This window comes from Dermacentor silvarum, chromosome 2 (assembly GCF_013339745.2).
Source record: "Dermacentor silvarum isolate Dsil-2018 chromosome 2, BIME_Dsil_1.4, whole genome shotgun sequence".
Classification (NCBI taxonomy): Eukaryota; Metazoa; Arthropoda; class Arachnida; order Ixodida; family Ixodidae; genus Dermacentor; species Dermacentor silvarum.
Window position 1 is genome coordinate 224,085,819 of NC_051155.1, and position 19,103 is coordinate 224,104,921.

At 48.2% G+C, this 19,103-nt stretch overlaps 1 protein-coding gene across 1 annotated transcript; it reads right to left on the bottom strand.

The window, feature by feature from the left end:
- Nucleotides 1–293: 293 nt before the first annotated feature.
- On the bottom strand, nt 294–14,065 carry LOC119442743 (lysozyme-like). Its single transcript, XM_037707742.2, has 4 exons — nt 13,825–14,065; nt 7,111–7,169; nt 2,197–2,320; nt 294–1,595 (listed from the first exon to the last, which is right to left on the bottom strand). Exons 1-4 carry the CDS (start codon nt 13,997–13,999, stop codon nt 1,306–1,308), a joined length of 648 nt encoding a protein of 215 aa, XP_037563670.1. The 5' UTR covers nt 14,000–14,065; the 3' UTR covers nt 294–1,305.
- Between the last annotated feature and the right edge of the window lie 5,038 nt (nt 14,066–19,103).

The following is a 19,103-nucleotide window of genomic DNA, read 5'->3' on the forward strand; positions in this document are numbered from 1 at the left end:
GGTAGCCAGCTTTGTGTCAAAGCTGGCTACTAGTCAAAAAGTCAGAAAGCTTTGTGTTATCGTAAAAGTTTTCTTTATTTATTGCTAGCCGTCTTTGTAAAACTCCGTCGATTTCTTTGTTTCCATTCTTCCCAACTAATTCGCGGTCTCTGTTTCTCTCTTTCTTTCTGATGACTCCGGGTTGTCTACTAGCACTTGCACTTACTCTGCGCTTGGTTGCCAGAGCAAGACGACATATCACTGAGGACATGCTCTATGTGAAGTGTGTAATGAAAGAAAACAATACACAAGGAAAACCAAAACAATGTTTTTACTTTCCTTTTTTTTTTTTACAAAGGCACGTTCGTCTGCCTTCGGGGTAGCGCTGCACGCGAAAATTTGAAATCGACCCCCTCCAGCAACGATAGATTCTGGTTCACGCTACCAAGCATTTCCGCGCCACAGTTTTGTGCCACCGCACCTCAACGCTGGCTGTGAGGTTACCAACGACAAGTGCAACCCTTTAGTGAGTCACACGACACACACACACACAAAAAAAGGTCGATAATACACGCTGAGCAGTACGTCCCCTTGCAGCTGCTTTTGGCAAGGAGGGCCACCTCCCAATTGGAGTCATGAACGTCCTTCACAACCTGTTGTTTCACAACCAACCCTGCGATAATTCGGCAAGCCAGCAGAGAGCAGGAATTCTGCAATGGTTCCAAAGTTTACGCTAGGGTCCCGTCCACCATGATGGCGACGTAATTTTGTACATTATTCACGAACCACCAGACGCATTCGCGTCGGACACTGTGCTGTGCAGCGCCGCACAATTTCACTCATTTGTTCGTAACGGCATGCAGCAGAGCCAGCTGGTGAACCAGCATCGAAACTTCTCGCATTTTTTTTCTTGCACATGGAAGCAATACTTAAGGAATAATTTACGAATATTTTTATGCAAAGCAATTGGGCACCAAATGTCTTGCCGATCTTTTCTCGCTGGAAAGTGTCTCGTGTAGGACCGTAGCAGTATACTCATAATGTTGGCGCAAACACGTAGCCTGCGGGTCCTATGTAGCCCTCGAAGACATTCTGTTGCACCTAAGTGGCTCTCTTGTGTCTAAGGCCATCCCTCTTATTTACCTCTGTGGGAGCCTATCAGATACGTAAGTGGCCTGGTACCCGAGTTGCGTATGAAACCCCTGGAATGGCTGATTTCCTATCTGACTAACTTGTCGAGAACAGTGTAGAGAGTCTGTAAGCTGCGGCGAGTCAAATTGTCCATTGAAGCTGACGACGTCACGAGCAAGGTGTCGGGCGCGAGGCCTAGTTGCGTTTGTTTGAGCGGGCATCGAGTCCGCCGATGCCGGAGTCGTCGCCGGGTCCGAGTCCCTGCGGGGACGGCGACGGGCCGAAGCACTCCTGGAACTGGGCCCAGTAGTCTGTCGCTTCCACCCACGAGGCCGCCGAGCATCCCGAGCGGCCGGCCTTGTGCATGCGCGCGTAGTCGTAGCACGTGACCTGGCCATCGCCATCGCAGTCGGTGCCCCACTTGTTCATGTAGTTAACCACAGCGGTCTCGGCGCAGGTCTGGTCCTTCAGGCACTTCTCGAAGTCTGCGCAGAGCACAACATTGCCGATGATCAGTGCAAGCGAAGCTTGAAAGTTATTGAAGAGATGATAACCAAATAATCTAAGCCATATGTCGGAAAGGTTATCGCCACGTTGTGGGGCGCGTAAGATGCAGTGATTAGGTATAGCATCTCTCGAACTCCTCATGCGACAAAGCTGGTTGTCAGATCATAAAATTATGAAGCCACCATCTCAAACGTCAAAGCGCCCTCCCCCCCCCCCCCTTTTTTTTTTTCTTCGTCTTCTTTTTTTTTCACTTCACAACAGAGCTAGCTAGCACCCTCCAGCTATGCAGGTCACGGTTTAAGAACCGCTGCTCGACGCTTATCTCTTTACGACACAGTTAGCCGATGACATCTGTCAGCCATTGTGATTCAATTAAGACAGGTTAATCGATTACACTAGCACATTAAGAAGCGCTCTGAAACTTGCACAAGGTTACGACCCACAAGTTCTCCAAGAAATCAAAACAGCAAAGGAGGCTGGTTACCAGTCAAAGGTAAAAATAGAAACGGCGTCTGCGGCCCGTCTATACGCTTCCGGCAGACAGGACAATATAAGAAGGAAAAGAAAGGGGAGACTCACGGTCAAAGTTTCCAGGCTTTCCAGCATCGATCCAATAGGCGTACGAGATCTGGTAGGGTCCGCAGAAGTACGAGTTGGGGCCGCCATTCGTGCAACCGATTTGCGTGTTGCACTTGGTGCTGGCCTGCATGACACGGTTTCCCGAATGAGAACGCCGTCTTTCACTATACAGGCTGCGTGGCTCATTCGTACTTCCTGCACAGCGACTTCTGGTCACGAAATATTGCGCCTCGGGTATGAAAATTAAGAAGGCGGCCGCCGGGCACGCTTACGCCGGTCGCAGCCTCGACGTAAGCGTGCTCTTCACACCGAGGCAGCACACACAAGCTTCGATGAAGCCTCGTCACCCGCGACTTGATAAAGTGAGGAAATTGTCTAAATAACATACCAGCTGAACGAAGTCCATGGCCTGTCTCAAAACGTGAGGGACTTCATTACACAACTATCTCAACATGTGGCGCTTCGAGTTCCTCTTTTCTTTAGGAACTGTACTCGAAGACATGATCTCATCATGTGGTGCCTCAGTAAGTCAGCATCATGGATGTGGCGGCAGCGGGCTACAATGCTACAATGTCGTTTAAAATGGTAAAATTACTGAGCGGACTCCGCATGGCGAAAGACATGCGTTCTGTTAAAGAAAGACACGCACTAGGCTTCCCGAACAAGGCTATACCTGAAAAGCACCCTGTTGCGGTCACGTGGATGACAGAAAGGAGCACACGACTCAGGTGCAGTGATTCGGTAGCATCTCTAGAACTCCTCATGCGACAAAGCTGGTTGTAAGACTGTAGAATAATGAAGTCTTCCCCTTTCGCACCGCCGGCAACTTCATATGCATTTTCTCCTGCTATATGTCCGTCCGTCCGTCCGTCTATTACTATCCTATCTCTATCTATCATCTATCTATACTATCTATCTATTATCTATCCGTCCGTCCGTCCGTCCGTCCGTCCGTCCGTCCGTCCGTCCGTCCATCCATCATCCATCTATCTATCTATCTATCTATCTATCTATCTATCTATCTATCTATCTATCTATCTATCTATCTATCTATCTATCTATCTATCTATCTATCTACTGGTGTCTCTAACCGTTTTTCCGCCAACTTAGGTCACTGGGTAATCCATAGTCTAATGGTATAGAGCATCGGGTTGGCTGTGCACATGCTAAGGGGACAGGGTCAGAAACCAACGGTCAGACTAATTCGGGTCACTGGGTATGCGACACTGGGTATGTTTCCGAATATATATCCACAATCGCGCAACGCGTGGACTTCCCAGCAGAGCTGCTAGATGGCGCAGCGCGTCCACTGGGAATAGGGTGCCTAGGGAGCCTACATGCAACGCTGTTTCAGGGTGGCGACAGCCTTTGTAAGGGTACTTGCCGCCGCCAGCTGAATGGGTGGGTTAAATGTAAGGCACGAAATGGCGAAAGACCAGCCGACAAACCACGTTTCCCCGCATCCCTTGGTGACGTGAAACTAATTACCTTTGGCCTCAGCATGCCTGAGCGCAGTGCACGGCACGTCTACGTTTTAGTTAAACAGGCCAGTAAGCACAGTTTTATTACAGCACACTTCGAAAAACACCCTTTATATACTGCGTACATGTGGAAGGCAACGACAACGCTTAATGCAGTTCACATTCAGTGGCGTGAGATAATACTACCACGAGCGCGCCATCGTGCCTTATAACTTGTTGCTTTACGTGTCGCACGACATGCAATAGAAAAATAAGTTTGATGTGTTCAAATGAAGCGAGAATGCAACTAGTATATTAAAGATGTATGCAGGTTTTGTGTGAGCATTTAGTGCAAAACTAAATTAAAGAAATTTAATAGATGGCGTGCCAACATGGGTACATCCGAGCGTGACAAAAAAAAAAAAAAAAAAGGCAGGAAGACTGGGGGACCAAGATGGCTGCCCACCAAATTTGGCGCTAAATAGCGGTAAAAATTTCGGTGGATATAAATATAGGCTGATGATGATGATGATGATGATGATTATTATTATGATGATGATACATGAGGCGTTTCGGCGTTGGCAATGCGGTGTGTCGCAGCAGTACTGCCTTCATCGTGAGATGAGTTCTGCCAGATTTTTTTTTCAAGTTCAGCTTGGAAAATCAGGCGCTTGTTTGCATTCTCAATAAGTTAACCGCCATACGAAAAAAAAAAAATGCAGCGCGGGAGATTGTTGACTAGCACACTTTTGCGTCCCGACGCACAATTTCTGTGCGTATTTTTAGAGACCTGCGTTAATCACAGGATGGTTAGCGGATGGGCACCTTTTTCATTCAATTATACGATTATTGCAAAGCGCCTAAATGTGTTAGTCAAAGATCAAGTCTCCTGCTACTCGGAGGTCCTCATCCCTGTGCCTTGCTACCGACGGTTCCCGCGGTTTGACCGAGCTGCTGAGAGCGTCCAAGTAGCAAAATGTTAGTATAATTAGCAATTTCTATGTTCATTATACTAATCACACATATGCTGATGTTCGTCGCCTCAGATAATGTGCTGCCGAAAGATGTCGACAGTCAATCTCTACTGCGCTGTGTTAAAGGACTATAGTACTTAACGGGACACTAACGGTAAATATTGAGTCGAGCTAGCTCAATAGATTATCCTTCTAGATGTCTATCATCGTTTTCTTCGCGTCAATATATCACTTAGTAGCCGAAGGTCCCGCTGCTGCTCCTCAATTTGAACCCCCCGCGCCACAACGGGCGAGTTGCCGTAATATGCACATGACCTTGCTCTATGCCACCCTCTGCGAATCAGCCAGTGCCGACGTCACAAAAGAGTTACCATATTCCACAAAGGGTGGCGTCACTCCGAGTTCTCATTTTCGTCATTTTCTCGCTTACAAAAAAGTTCTGTTCTCGCTACAAATTACGAATTCGTCATTACAGAAGCCTAACCTTTGAACCAAGGTCGACTTAATATTTTCCATTGTGTCCCTCTTTAAGCTCTACAAGATACATTCGTATACAACTCCCTTCCTTCTCTGTGTATAATCGTAAGTCATAATTCTTTTGCAGCAGATGTAGTTGTTAATGGTTCGTGCTACGGTGCTTCGCGTTCGCTACGTGCGCGTATGTCCGATATCGCTCCTTGCCCTTTCGAGCGATTTTAATGCCGACGGCATGAGTGACGCTACGAGAAGAAAAAAAAATGTAAGCCAGCGTCGTGCTAACGTCGTTTTCTAAGTGCCGCAACAAAATCGCCTAACGTAAACGCCGAAAGAAAGCGCGCCTTTAAGTTAGTAAAGCGCCGACATATAGGTAGTAACTGTTACCTGTGTAGGTGACGCAGTTTCTGAACGATTGCGCAGCACTGCCGTACTTTTCTTTCCTCACTTGAACCCAATGCACAGCAGCACGTTAGAGCACATACCATGCCAATTATCTGTATTTCCCTTTATGAATTATCTCTGAGCGAGCAAGCAGTAATTTTGTTCCTATCTCGAGCCCGTGCAGGGAGTCTGGCGCCGTAACTCCTTTCTTCTGGCTGCTCGGCGATATGGAGGAAACGCTGTCGAGTTCCGCTTGCTGTTGTCTGTGGCCAAAGGTCCAATCACCTCACGTGACAGTCTTTCTTTGATAACTGAGGCCTTGGCCACTGACAAGTACAAACAGAACGGGTCAAGGCACACACCCCTGTCACTACACACACGACAAGGAAAACATGCCCGATTTTGCTAAAAGACATATGCGCTAGCTTGAGGAAGTAACAATCCTTTTGACGACTCTGTGATGCGTATACCAAGAAACATGTTTGCGTAGATGTGTCATGACAGCCACTGTTGTGCGTGCTTGCATAATCTCAGGTGAAGCTGTCAGTCTGTCTGAAAGGTAGCTCTTTGTTCGCATGTCACTCGTAACGTAGCACTAATGAGAGTGTACATTTTCAGCCTTCGGCTGCATTGTTTTAAATGAATGTAACAGTGGTTGTCTGCTACTTTCATTAGTTGCATTGGGCATAAACATTACGTTAGCCGAAGCAACTGCTAGGTGAAAGTTTTACTTCGTAATAGCACGAAAACATTAGGTTCTGCACATGCTGATTAACGGTACCTGTAGCACCTGCATCAGTCAATGTAAACTTCGGATTCGGCTTGAAGAAATCAATCTATCATAATCACTGCGTTGTTGCTTCTACTCGGAAGTTACCTGCAAGATTGGGAATATACGCACCTTTAATATATCTTATCGCGATGATGAAAGAGCACGAGCGTTTCATGGCTATCCGTGGTTCATGCACTTGACGAATCAACGTAATCAGCGGCGCTCTCCAGTCAAGACAGCAGTCAGCGAAAAAAACACAGCTGTAGCAACCATATGTAACATATTTGTGACGCACTTTCGAACTTTTCGGTGCGCCTTTTTAAGTAAACCAAGTGTCCACGCTATAATTAGGGCTGAAGTACGTTCCTCGAGGCTAAGTTATTTAATGCGACAATCATGTGAAACCCCTGCCACGTTAACTGCGATTGCAGGAAAATACAAAAAAGCAAAAAAAAAAAAAAAAAAAAAAGACGGGGTACGGTGTATTATCGCACTATGTTTTCCTATCAACTGTAGATTAGGAAGAGGTGCAATGTTTGCATCTAATGTATGAACACAAAGCCATTGAAACCAAACTAAGTTATTTTAGGGATTTCGTCTGATGCTATAACACTTAGCAAGAACCTACAAAATGGTACAAACTACAACAGTAAAGCAACCACTATCCAGATAACGGCAGAATGAGGAACCCAACGTCCGGTCAGACTCGTTGATTCAGAACAACGCCTTCGATTTCGCTGTAATTTGAACTCGAGCAATCGGTATTTTGTCGTAATAGTCGGACTGCCCCCTTTTATAGAAGGACGTCCTGCATGCGGTGGACAGATCATACAACAGAGCCAACACTTACGTAGCAGATGCAGTTGAGGCACTTGCGTGTCGGGTCGTCGTTGACTTGAGCATTGGACCCTGCGCGATCGAATAAACATTATAGCATGAAAACGTGCGTGTGTTCATGCCACTGCCACTAGCTGTAATTGGATACCAGAAGATGCCGAGGTATCTTAATATTTCTCGGTTGTGCGCGTTGGCATTACCACATTCCTTCATACTCTTCCTGGTTTCGCAATGAACATATTAGTTAATATTTTAATCGATGCTCTGCAACATCGCAGTTTATGTCGAATGCAAAATTCTATAGCAAGACGTCACTGAGCCAGCGAATTATACTTTTAGTACACAATTGCCAGAAGGTGTTGGAGCCTGCATAGATGGCACCGGCTGCTCTTACATAAAAGCAACGAATGCGCAAAAAAGAAAGAAAACCCTATTTCATAACTATACGACGTGAACAACCGGTCAATTTCTCGGTTTGGCAGGAAGAATAATTTGTTCCCGGAATTCAAGTTGCCTCGCCATCAATTCTAAGCGCTCGCTTTTTTTCTTATTCTTTTATCAGAAGTGGCACGGACGAGATTTCATGAACGACTTGTCCTTCCCAGAGTTCAAGTAGCACACTTGAAAAACTCGCACATGCACGTATAAAAAAAGCACAGAGATAGAAGCGCTTACATAAAGTTCTGCGGCACTTTGCGTCGTTGCTTATTTTTTGTGCATCAACGTTACTTAATGCGCGGGCAACTTTCTGTGGCAATGAAGGGACAGCTATACGGAGGCAACGCGCGCACAATTAGGAGCGCTCTTTAAAAAAAAAAAAAGGAAAAAAAAAGGAAGAAAGAAAGAGGGCCTATTCTCATCCACATTCAAGTTGGGGAAAAGAGAAGTTAAACGTACTTTTTGCAACAGCCAAATAATACAAAATGAACCACACAGGTTGACATTTGACTTATTTTACTGATTTTCTCGTCCGCGTTTGGGCAACTGCGAAACCGTCGCCCGTGGAAGCTAAGCTGACTCGGCATTTGTTCCAAGAAACACAAGGAAACCAAAAGCGCTGTCAAGCTGTGCCGGACTACTTGACGCGCAGTAACACGTGTGCAGAAAGAAGCTCCGCCCGCGTAGATTTCCCTTCATTGCCATAGAAAGTTGTCCGCTCAATGTGTCGTCTGCTTACACAAAATGTACACGTACGTACTCTTCAATTTCATTCCAGTGACTCTCAAAAGCATGTGCTTTCGAAAGCACGTGCACTTCCGAGGTGAAAAGAGGCTTACACTCTTTAAAAAAATGTTCACCCTTTGGGATTTATCTTGTCCTCTCAGTCATCATGTTTTGCATTCATTTCCTTTCTTTAACACCTCGCTCCTGGTACTTTCAAGTCACAAACGACCATGCGTATAGTTTCTTGTAGTTAAAGGAAAACTGGCGCTGGCGTGATGTTGTATGTATGAGAATGCCGGGATGCGGTGACTTTGGATTGTCATCTTTCTCGGAGAGCCAAGACACCTTCTGGCTAGCGGCCGGGGTTCCGTCTGTCACAGCGATTCATTTTCTGCTGAGACAGCATACATCATGCCGATTTTTGTTTATTATTATATATTACGATTTTTAACAGCGGAGCTGTTTAAGCCGGCCATTATTCCGTTAGTCGTCCACAACAAATGTGGGCCGATCCTGGCGGTAGTGCAGAAAGGGTCCAAGCACAATAGCGCACACCCCTGTGAACTAGCGAAGCTGAGCCTGGCAAGTCTAGCTAAGCATGGTTGGGACTACTTAAGCTTAGTCAGTCATCGATAGCCAATAGATAGCCAATCAATAGCTAATCAATCAATAATCAATAAATTCCGGAAAATGCTGGGGATGACTTGGTAGCGCTTAGCCTAGCCCGAATACGTAGCCAATACCTTACAAATACGTAGCCAAAAACTGGTGCTGGATTGTGCAGTTACAGCACAATTATCTCAACCGTGGACGCGCTCGCCGCATGCCTTATCATTGGGGTCGCGCGCTACTCTGGCGCCATCTCAAAGCCATCGTCGCCGCAGAGCCCGTCTTGCGCGGAACTACGGTTTTCTTTTCACGCTTTCGCCATACCCTCCTCCTCCGCTTTCCTCCTCGCGCTCTGTTCGCTATCGCCGTCTTTCATCCCCCACTGCGCCCCACGTTCGCTCTTTGTTCCTTCGCAGTGCCCGTCCGTTCGGTTACGAGGTACGCCGCCGACGCCGATACCGACGCTCGTCGCAGAAACTGAAGCTTAACAGCTGCACTCCAAAATGAACCCCTCGCTATTTCAGTTTTCCATTTTTTGGTGCTTGCACGTCGGTGATGATTACTCGAACACTATACGAAAGATATTCCCCGTTTAGAATAATGGCTATTCGATTCGAGTACCGAATTGAATAAAAATATATTCGATTCCTTATTCAAAATTTCTGAATATTCGCACATCCCTACGGTAATCGCATACATGCCAGGTTTTTCTCTATATAGGTAATATTGTAAGCAACTTTATGGGCATGCTGGCGTATCAGCGTGTATCAGCGTGACCTAGCGTTCCTAAAAGGAAAGTGTAGCCAGCGCAGAGTATTTACTAAAGGCAGTGTAAGCAATATTGATGATTATTATTGGTGGGGGACAAGATTATTTAGATTGTATGGTTTGAGCAGCGACATCATGCGGGAAGGCCAATAGGCTATTGAGAACATTTTTTGGGGAAAATACATCATTTCATTGCTAAACACGGCAGTATACCAAATGCGTTCTGTTGGCGGGGATAAATCGTCATTTCGACCTCGTAGCTGCACAATTGCACAGGTCCTTTGACATTGCAGCCGTACGCTTTAAGAAAAAAATGTCGCGGTTTCACCCGAAAGGTGAAGCATCAATTGCGATAGCAAACTAGTAGAGGTCTATACGGAGTAAGGATAGTAGTTTTATCAGCTGCATAAACTTGGGCATGCAGCAGCACCAGCAACGCGCAGAACTGTTGTCGACGCCGTCGGCGTTTTGGCCGCGTTCGCACCGAACGCGCGCGGCGCTGGTGACTGTTGCCGGTGCCTCTGGCGGCGGCTGAGAGGTTTTCGACGAGATCAGCAGAACGGTACATTCGTCGAGCAGCGTCCGAAGTCTTTACCCTGGCCTCGCAACGTTCTTATATAAATACGCATTTGGTGCCGCAGCTAAACGTCACCTCCCCTCCCTTCCTCCCGTCCCCCCACGGCCTTTCGCGCGACGGAAGAGGTCGCGTTTGCTCTCTATATATGTGGTGATTGTAAAGGAGGAATGAGACGCTTAATTCTGTAGCCCTTCGGGGAGCACGGCGCAGAACGCGCGTTTACTCTCCGCCGTGCATGCGCACCTCGTGATAGCGCGCGTCCCTCGCGCGCTTTCACCCGCACATAAAGCATACGGCATGCCTGCCGGTTTTGCTTCGCCCAGCCATGGCGTCTCCACTCTATCCCTTCTTTCGCTCCCACTTACCCCTCCCCGTTGGCGCTGAGCCGTGCTCCCTCAAGGGCTGCAGAAGATAGCGCCAACCTTTCCCTTTCCCTCAAGAACCACTTACCACCGGCGAGGATTTCATCGCCGTTTGACGTCATACGGAACCTCATGGCGACGGCGACGGCAGAAATACGCTTTGTGTGTCCATATAATTGCTATCGCAATAAAATCTGCGCCCCTCGCAGCCTGCTTGTCCCCCAACAACAAGCGTCATCTATCAGGCGCGCATTTCGTTTCTTTCGGCCCACGGCGGCCGCATTCCGATGGCGGCGAATTGCAGAAGACGCCCGTGTACCGTGCATTAGCTGCAAAGAATTCCAGGTGGTCGAAATCAATCCGGAATCTCCCAGTATGCCGCGTGCCTCATATTCATATCTTGACTTTGTCACGTTAAACGCCAGAACTTAAAAGAAAAAGTCATTTCTTTAACGCTGCGATCTCAGTACTTTCAGGTCACAAACGGCAGCGAGTATCAGCATGATATACCGTTCCTGACAGGAAACAAGCGAGCGTAGAGTGCTACATAAAGGAAGAGCGAGTAAGATTGATTATGATTATTTCTGGGTGACAAGTTCCTGAGGGTACGTACTGTGCTGCCTTATCGAGGAGTTGAAAAGTCATACGTTACTAATTTCACTTCCTGTGTCCATGCGGTTGCATACACCCTGCAGCTAGCAATAGGAAAGAAGCGGAAGACGCGAGGGATTACAATCCGGTAGCCGTTATCATTCCCAGATGTCGATGCAGCATAATCCTGCAAGTCACACATCCTCCACAGCCGTCTACTTTCGATAAGAGGTGCTAGGACTTGCACTTATGCTAGTAAAAGACGAGCAGCCCAAGCGTTGGCTCAAAGCCGCCTCGGCAGGAGATAGCATCTCTGCACGACGTTCGCTGTGGGAATCATCGCCAACTCGCCTCGCGTTAAGGCTCAAAATAGAACTCGTCGGTTAGCTTCAATGCTGCCACGTTCCGCGTCTAGATTCGATCTCTTACCAGATCAGAACGTTTCTTGATTCATCTTTGCTTGATGTGCTTCATTCGCGTTCCGAAAATATGTTACGAATATATTTCTAATTTGCTTTAAAACATAAAAGGCCCATTAGGTTTCTGTTATAAAACACACTCGAAGAGCTGTCACAAGCTGTATTTTTTTTTATTTGCATCTTCGTTCGCACAGGGCTTAAAAATGCAGAATACATGTCTTGAACTAAGCACGTCACCCACAAGTCGCAACAATACTACATATAATTGAGTACAACTATCCATGTCTTTAGTGACACAGTTTTGGATATTGCCGTAATATAAGACGTAATTAAGTCGCAGGTGCTGCACTGAACCCAGCGATAAACATGCAAATGCATTAGCGATATCTCAAAAATCCTCGTAGAGAAAGGAATAAAATGATAAAAACATTACGGCATGTGTCGACAACGTTCGTGTAGCTTGACAGGTCAAGAAATAACCACAATTAAGTGCCGTAAAGCGTGATCAAAGGTTCTGACGAACAGTATATTTCTTCTGAAGTGAGGAAGAAGTGGAAATGTGTGAGCTCCCTCCCAAAACTACATCCACATTATTTGGAGTTTAATAGGATTAAATATCAGCATCAGTCATAATTTACAATCAAATGACATATCCGAAAGTTCGGCTCATCCGGGTTCGTATTATCGGGAGCCCACTGCATTGACACACGTTAACAAGAAACGGTGTAATTCAGATCGCCACAACACAACGCTTTGTGTAGCTTGACAGCTCGAGAAATAACCACAGTTTTAAGTGCCGTAAAACGGGATAAAAGGTTCTGACTAACAATATATTTCTTCTGAAGGAAGAAAGAAGTGGAAATCTGTGAAATATCCTAACGACCACATCGACATTCATCCGAGTTTAGTAAGATAAATACCAGCATCAGTTCTAATTTACAATCAAACAATATATCCGAAAATTCGGCTTAACCGGGTTCGTCTTATCGGGAGCCTACTGCATTGATGCACGCTGATAAGTATAACGGTGAAATTCAGACTGCCACAACACTGTAGTATCCTTACGGCGCGAGAACACGTCCTGAAGAGTGCTCGCATGCGCTGGGAAAACCCAGAGGTGTCCTGTCGCGTTAAATGGGTAGCGTCGCTCCTATAGAGATAACACCATAACAGACGCACGTCAAACGCGAAATGAATAGCTCGCTACAGCGAAAGTACAGCGATTTTTGTTCGACCATAGCATTGTTGTGCCACGGCATCACATTTCTATACAGTTCATATGTTTGAGAAATTCTCTTTGGATGAATCTATTCCTTGTAAACCTTACTGCGCAGCCAAGCGAGCCACCACGAGCTTTCTGTTCGACGATGAAGACGTGAAGCGCATGCCAGGGTATACCCCTACATCGACTCAAGCACAAAGCGCTTATTACGCGGGGCTTTACGTCGAAACCACTCGTCATGCAGATTAGCGGGCTTCGAAGGACACCGAGGAAAAGTGCTCAGACTACCTGTGCAGGCGGTTCTCGATGCGCTGCGAAATACGGCCGGCGGGAGCGCGCCAGTTCGCCACCGTCAAAACACGGACACCACCGCGGACGGGAAACTTTCGAAGCCGCACGATCCGCCCGCAGCTAACTTCGACACAGCGACCTAGTTTTGAAATGGACACAAGCAACTTCGCGCCGAAATGTGTAACACCCCGTCTAGGAGCACCGAAAACACACGTAACTCGCCGTTCTAAGTTACACAGACTTCCTGTGTGAAATGGAACATCTGTAAAGTAACCCGGCAACGATGAACAACTTCGAACATCATTTGCCAATACCAGCAATGCCGCGCTCTTGTCGAGGAATGTGCGGTTTGTTCTGGTTTTGGTACAACAAACAAGGGCCATATCCTCGATGGGTATACCTTTCACTGCTCACTCACTGGCCAGATGAACGTCAATGTGTCCATCGCTCCAGTAGGACGTCGCGCTAAGGCATTACACGTCGCACGAATGTGAAAATACCCTCAGGATGATCGACAGATAATACTGGTCCAGATGCAATTAACGTTCTTAAACGCAAACCAGGCTGTAAAGACTGGCAACGCGGGACAGTGGATAGCAATTTTCGTCCAGGCGTTTCCTCAGACACCGACAGTTCCGCGCCCATGTCTGCACGTTTCTCCCACGTCTGCGGCGCTTCTCGAGCGAAGCGAAAGTGACAGCACGTGCAGTGCGCGCACACTCACCGACTGCGAGGGCGTACAGCGCAAGGCAGGCGACAGCAGCGGTTCTCGGCGACATGCTTGCGGTACGCGAGCTTCCGTTGCTCTGGTTACTCCTCCGCGGCCGGCGAGCGGCTTGTGTCTCGGCGGCAGCCGGAAGCGCTCGGCCTTCACCCACAAACCAGTCGCGAGCGCGCATGCGTCCAACGGGCCAGCCAGCCGGCTGGCTAGACTTCTCCCAAGGTGAGCTTCTTCTTCCGTTGCCTCTCGCCGCGGGGGACGCGTCAAAAGAGGCACCGTGCGGTCCGCTGCGCCGGTCAACACTGAGACAGTGACTCACTGACGCCGAAGCCGGCGTTGCTTCGGCAAACGGTCTCTATCGAGAAGCAGAGACAAGAAAGAATGCTGATAGAATGAAACGACCCGCAGAGCCGCTTCGAAAGTGCGCGCGCCCTTCGGTACGCCATGCACGGCCGACCACCACTGCCAAGGACATGTCGCATCGTCGGTCCGGTTGCGTCAATCGCGCCGGTATATACGTGTGCAGCGCGGTCACCTTTATATTGCGACTTCGAAGAAGCCGTTGCCGCAATTCTGGAGAACGCCACTGAAGCCGCCGGTGCGCGCCCGGTTCCGGTTCAACGTTTTCCCCTGACTTACATCTATGCCGTCTCGAGCCTTTCCTTTGAACACTGCAGTACGTAACACGGGGATCCGGAAGCCGTTGCGCGAATAATGTAAGCGGACTGAAGTAGTCCTTATGAGCTAGAAAAGGGGTTATTGCTGTTCCTAGTGGTCTCATGATCTGGAACAGTGGCCACAGTGATGAGCAGGTATACATTTCATGCATGCAAGATAAATGGTTGGCAAACGTTTGCAAGTACGGGTGCATGTAATGAGAAACACGAAAAGTAATGATTGACGTTTAACACGCCTACACCCAAAGAAATAATCAATTGCATCTCCCACGTGGAGACGTTGGTCACTATATACTTTAGGTCACACTGAACTATGCGAACACCATTTGTGACGTATAAACCAGCACCGCTACACAAGTGCTTTCGAGTAACTCCACGCTAACATCACAACTATTCTCCGTACTTTCCCTCGGTGCGCCTCACCTGTGTGCAAGACCTTCCACTACATCTACTCCCAAACAACGCACCCTGAAAAGCCGGACGCCTGGACGGGGAGCTGCTTGCACCCGCTTATAAGTCGGTGGGTGTCCGGCGGTGGGGCCGGGCCGGTGGCCGCTGCGTACGGCGCGGCTTCTTGAACGCGATCTGCGATGGGAGCAGAGTGCGCCGAGTGCTGATAGCTTCGTGTCCTTTGAAGCGAGAGGCAGCACGAAGGTCAATTCGGTCGCTGCTGCAGATGGGCTTCCTCACTCCAGCGTTTGACAGCGAGTGTGCGCAGTCATCGAGGGAGATGCCATGTTTGTTTGCGCGCGCGGGACACCGTGCTTGTTAATTTATCTAGTATGCGAATGTTTGCAAGTTTATACGGCCGATATAACTACTTTCGTTACTTTGTATAGCTCATAATTTGCTATCGCAATCGATGCTTCGCCTTTCGGGCGACACTGCGACATTTTTTTTTTATCTTCTTTCTGTACTGAATAATCAAATTGCAGCCGACACAGTATAACGACAGTAGACTATATGGTGCCAGAATTCGTCAAACGCGCAGCGAATAGCTCATGCCCTCTCCAGTTAAAAACAAATGCAGCGCGGCTTCTTGGCATAGGATGTTTGAGAGGGTACCTCTACACGTCATGAAAATTGTGGAGGTTATTCAACGCTCGCTGCAGAGACACGACAGTCAAAGATCGGCGGGTGCTGCTTGGGCGCCGGATCTGCAATGTGCGAATAAGGAAATCTCTCGCCTCTCAATTAACGTCCACTTTTGTCCGCGACATGTAACGTTGTTTACTATATTGGAAGTCAGCGGCATCTTAAGCAAGCAGCGTCAGGTCAATGTCCTCTTGCGCTTCACGCGAATGAAAGATCCTTCTTTTTTCTCGTGCTTTAGCTTCGGTGTTGTTTGTAAAAGGAAGAAATGTCAAGGAAACGCGTCATCACAGCACTCGAACAGTCACGCACGGCGTGCACATGCGCCCGAGGACAATGGTGTTATTACAAGCGGTTCGCTTTCCGGTCCATCCGTGCTAGCCTCCGACCTCTCTGGCCGATGCAAACGCCGCCGCGCATCCGTTTTGGCGAGTGAGGGCGGCTGCTGCGTAATGCGCGCGCCGCTGACGTCGGCGAACGTCCTTTCCACGTGCCGGCGCTCGAACGGGCGGGCTTCCCCTCAGTTAGACAATGAACTACGCACGTGTTGCACGAGTCCTTGTCATCTAAGGTTATGCAGTATTCGGCCCGGAGCGTTTTGGTCGTGCTCGCAGGGCGCCGCTCTCGTACGACCGTATAAATGCAGAGAAGGTGGCGATTAACGGCATCGCCAAGGCTGAAAAACAGTCGGCGCAAACACTTCTTGGGGGGTGCTGAGTCAGGGTCGAGATTTTGGTAGTTTCGGAGCCTATGTATACGCAACCGTGTGTGCGTCACGATTTGCAAACACTTCGCCGTGTTGAGCACGATGTTTATAGCCGATCGACGCCCGACGAAAGTGCGGCCTGGAGTAGCAGCACCATTTACAGGATTTCTACACGGTATATTTCCTACGGTTTCCTCTATGCGTGATAAATGCGTAAGGATTATGTTTATGCAATTTAATTTCGAAGTCGCTTCCGAAGCTCTGACCTTCAGACATCCGGGCGAGGACACACTTTTGCGACGCCTGATTGCATATACCTGCCAACTCTCCCAAATTTTATTGCGATAGCAATTATATGGACACTCCAAGCGAATTTCTGCCGTCGTCGTCGTCATCGCCGTGAGGCTACGTAAAAAGTCCAACAGCGATAAAATCGTCGCCGCGCGACGTATGCTGTAGGTGCGAGTGAAAGCACGAGAGGTACGCGCGCTTTCACGGAGAGCGAACGCACGGCGGAGAGCAAACGCGACGTATTCCGTCGCGCGAAAGGCCGTGGGGAGGATGTGAGGGAGGGAGGGGAGCCTGGGGAGGCGACGTTTAACTGCAGCACCAAATGCGTACCTTCAGACCGGGCGCAAGGGACTGGCGACTCAATCTCCCACGCGAAAGGAGGAAAGCGGGAAGGCAGCGCCGGAGGGAGGGGGCGCGGCTTCTACTCTGCCAGCAATTGCGTACTTGTACTTAGCGCGACTGAGGGCTGTCGCGCGCACCGTATCTTGAAAGAGATCTCCACACGGCTCTTACCCTTGTATGCGCTGCGCTTTCGCCGCTCAGTTTTCGTTGAAGCGATAGACCAAGCGAACCTTCGGTCTCTGCTGCAACCGCGCTTGCTCACGCCATCGTTTTGACAGCGGTTGTCTGCGATCATCGAGTGTGATCTCCTCATGTTTGCTTGTGCGCGCTGACACCATGCTTGTAAATCAGGCTACGATAGTTTTACGTTTCTCCAAATGTTGCGTCATAACTACAAAAAATAAATTCTGTTCACGGAAAAGGTTCCGCTCTTCGGTTTCCGAACCTACCTTTGGAAGCCTTCTGGCGACACCAGAGGGGTCACATGACAACCCTAGATCACTCGAAATTTGCAACAGAAAGTGGTCAAACACGTCACTGTGACCTATAAAAACAAGCACAACGGTTAGCTGCTGCTAATTTTGTGTGCTGAGCCTAAAGGTAAAGCTTGATTTACCAGTGTTCATCAATCTTGTATGCATTACTCAAATAAGGCGCGCTATCCCCACACCCACGTGTCCGTGTGATTTTACGAATTTTAATGGTCCCTGGTTGGCAGGCATGGGATTGTGAGGTGAGCAGTAATGTCCGGCGTGTGTGTCCGCGTGTTTAGATCTCTCCTCAGCGGCAGAGAAAGTGTGTGTGTGTGTGTGTGTGAAAGACATAATGCTCGAGGTAAACTACTGAAATTGGGCGAACAATTACATACATTTGTAAATTGTAACGGCGTCTGGAACGCCGTTTTTATTGTGATGAACACATGAACTTAGATCCCTCGTGCTACCGTGGTCTTCATTGCGCTGCCCCTTGGAAATCGCGTAGCGAAACCACAGTATACTCACACAGCACCTTCACCAGTTGAATTCATCAGAATTCTCTCACCCTGCGTCAAAAGGAACGCTCCCGAAAATGTTTCTGTAAAGCCCCTCATAGAAACGTGGTGCAACCGAAACGCTGTAAGCTGGTGTGGCATTATAACGCCAAAAACGAGTCGGCATGGTAACGGCGATGAACGCACGGTTACGACATCAACGCCGACGACAGCGACAATGAGAACGCCTATGGCGGCACGGCGGTTAACACGTCGCTTACCATGCATGTATGATAATATTTTCGCTGGGTACGAATGGTGCGAGTTTCCTTCAGCGAATTCTTCACCAAGGATACTTATTGATAAACTTCATAACCATGATGACGACGCCCGAGACAAGCGCCAAAAAGTATTTACGACATACATACTCCTTAACAGTCATCACTGTCAGAGCTGATTGGCAATTCCTCGTGGCCTCACAAATGCGTGGGCGCTGGGCGTGGCGCTGACACCTTCTAAAGAGCACTCCTCGATCACCTGAACGTGGCAGACTTTCGGATTTGCACACCTCTCATGAAAGTCCGAATTCTCAGCTTTTCTCCCTATGCAATAAAATTCTCTCTTTCTCTTTCTGCTGCTGCTCAATTCTTCGCTTAAAGTGTAGTCTATGACTTCTCTGACACAGAAGATTTTTGCCATTAAACGCACATATTTATATTTGTCTGATACGTGACCCATATACACCCATCTTTGCAATATAATATGCAGCTTAATTTTAAATTACCGTTACATATTTGGTAATCTTTTCAAGGAACGTAGACGTTTGCTGGAATCTGTTACAATTGATTAGTCTTTCAAGTCTAAATGGCTAACGTGTCAAAGGCGTCGTTACGAGGTCAGGGTCTTATGAAACGCTGCGCTTCACTACAACCCAGGGGCGAGCATCGCGGCATTGAGTAACCAGAATCTTGTGCGCAATGTGTTCGTTGGTTACAACATCGCCCTTCCCTCCAGCGCGCAAGTCGAGCGAGTTTCCAGTGCCGCTGCCCTGATGTCTTCACAAGAAATAATCAGGGTAGACGATGCACGAAGATAGAGAGGGATATAAGGAAGGCAGGGATGTTAACCAGTCAAGAGTCTGGTTGGCTACCCTACGCTGGGGAAGGGAGAAGGGGAAGAGAAAGAAGGGAGAGAGAGAGTGGGG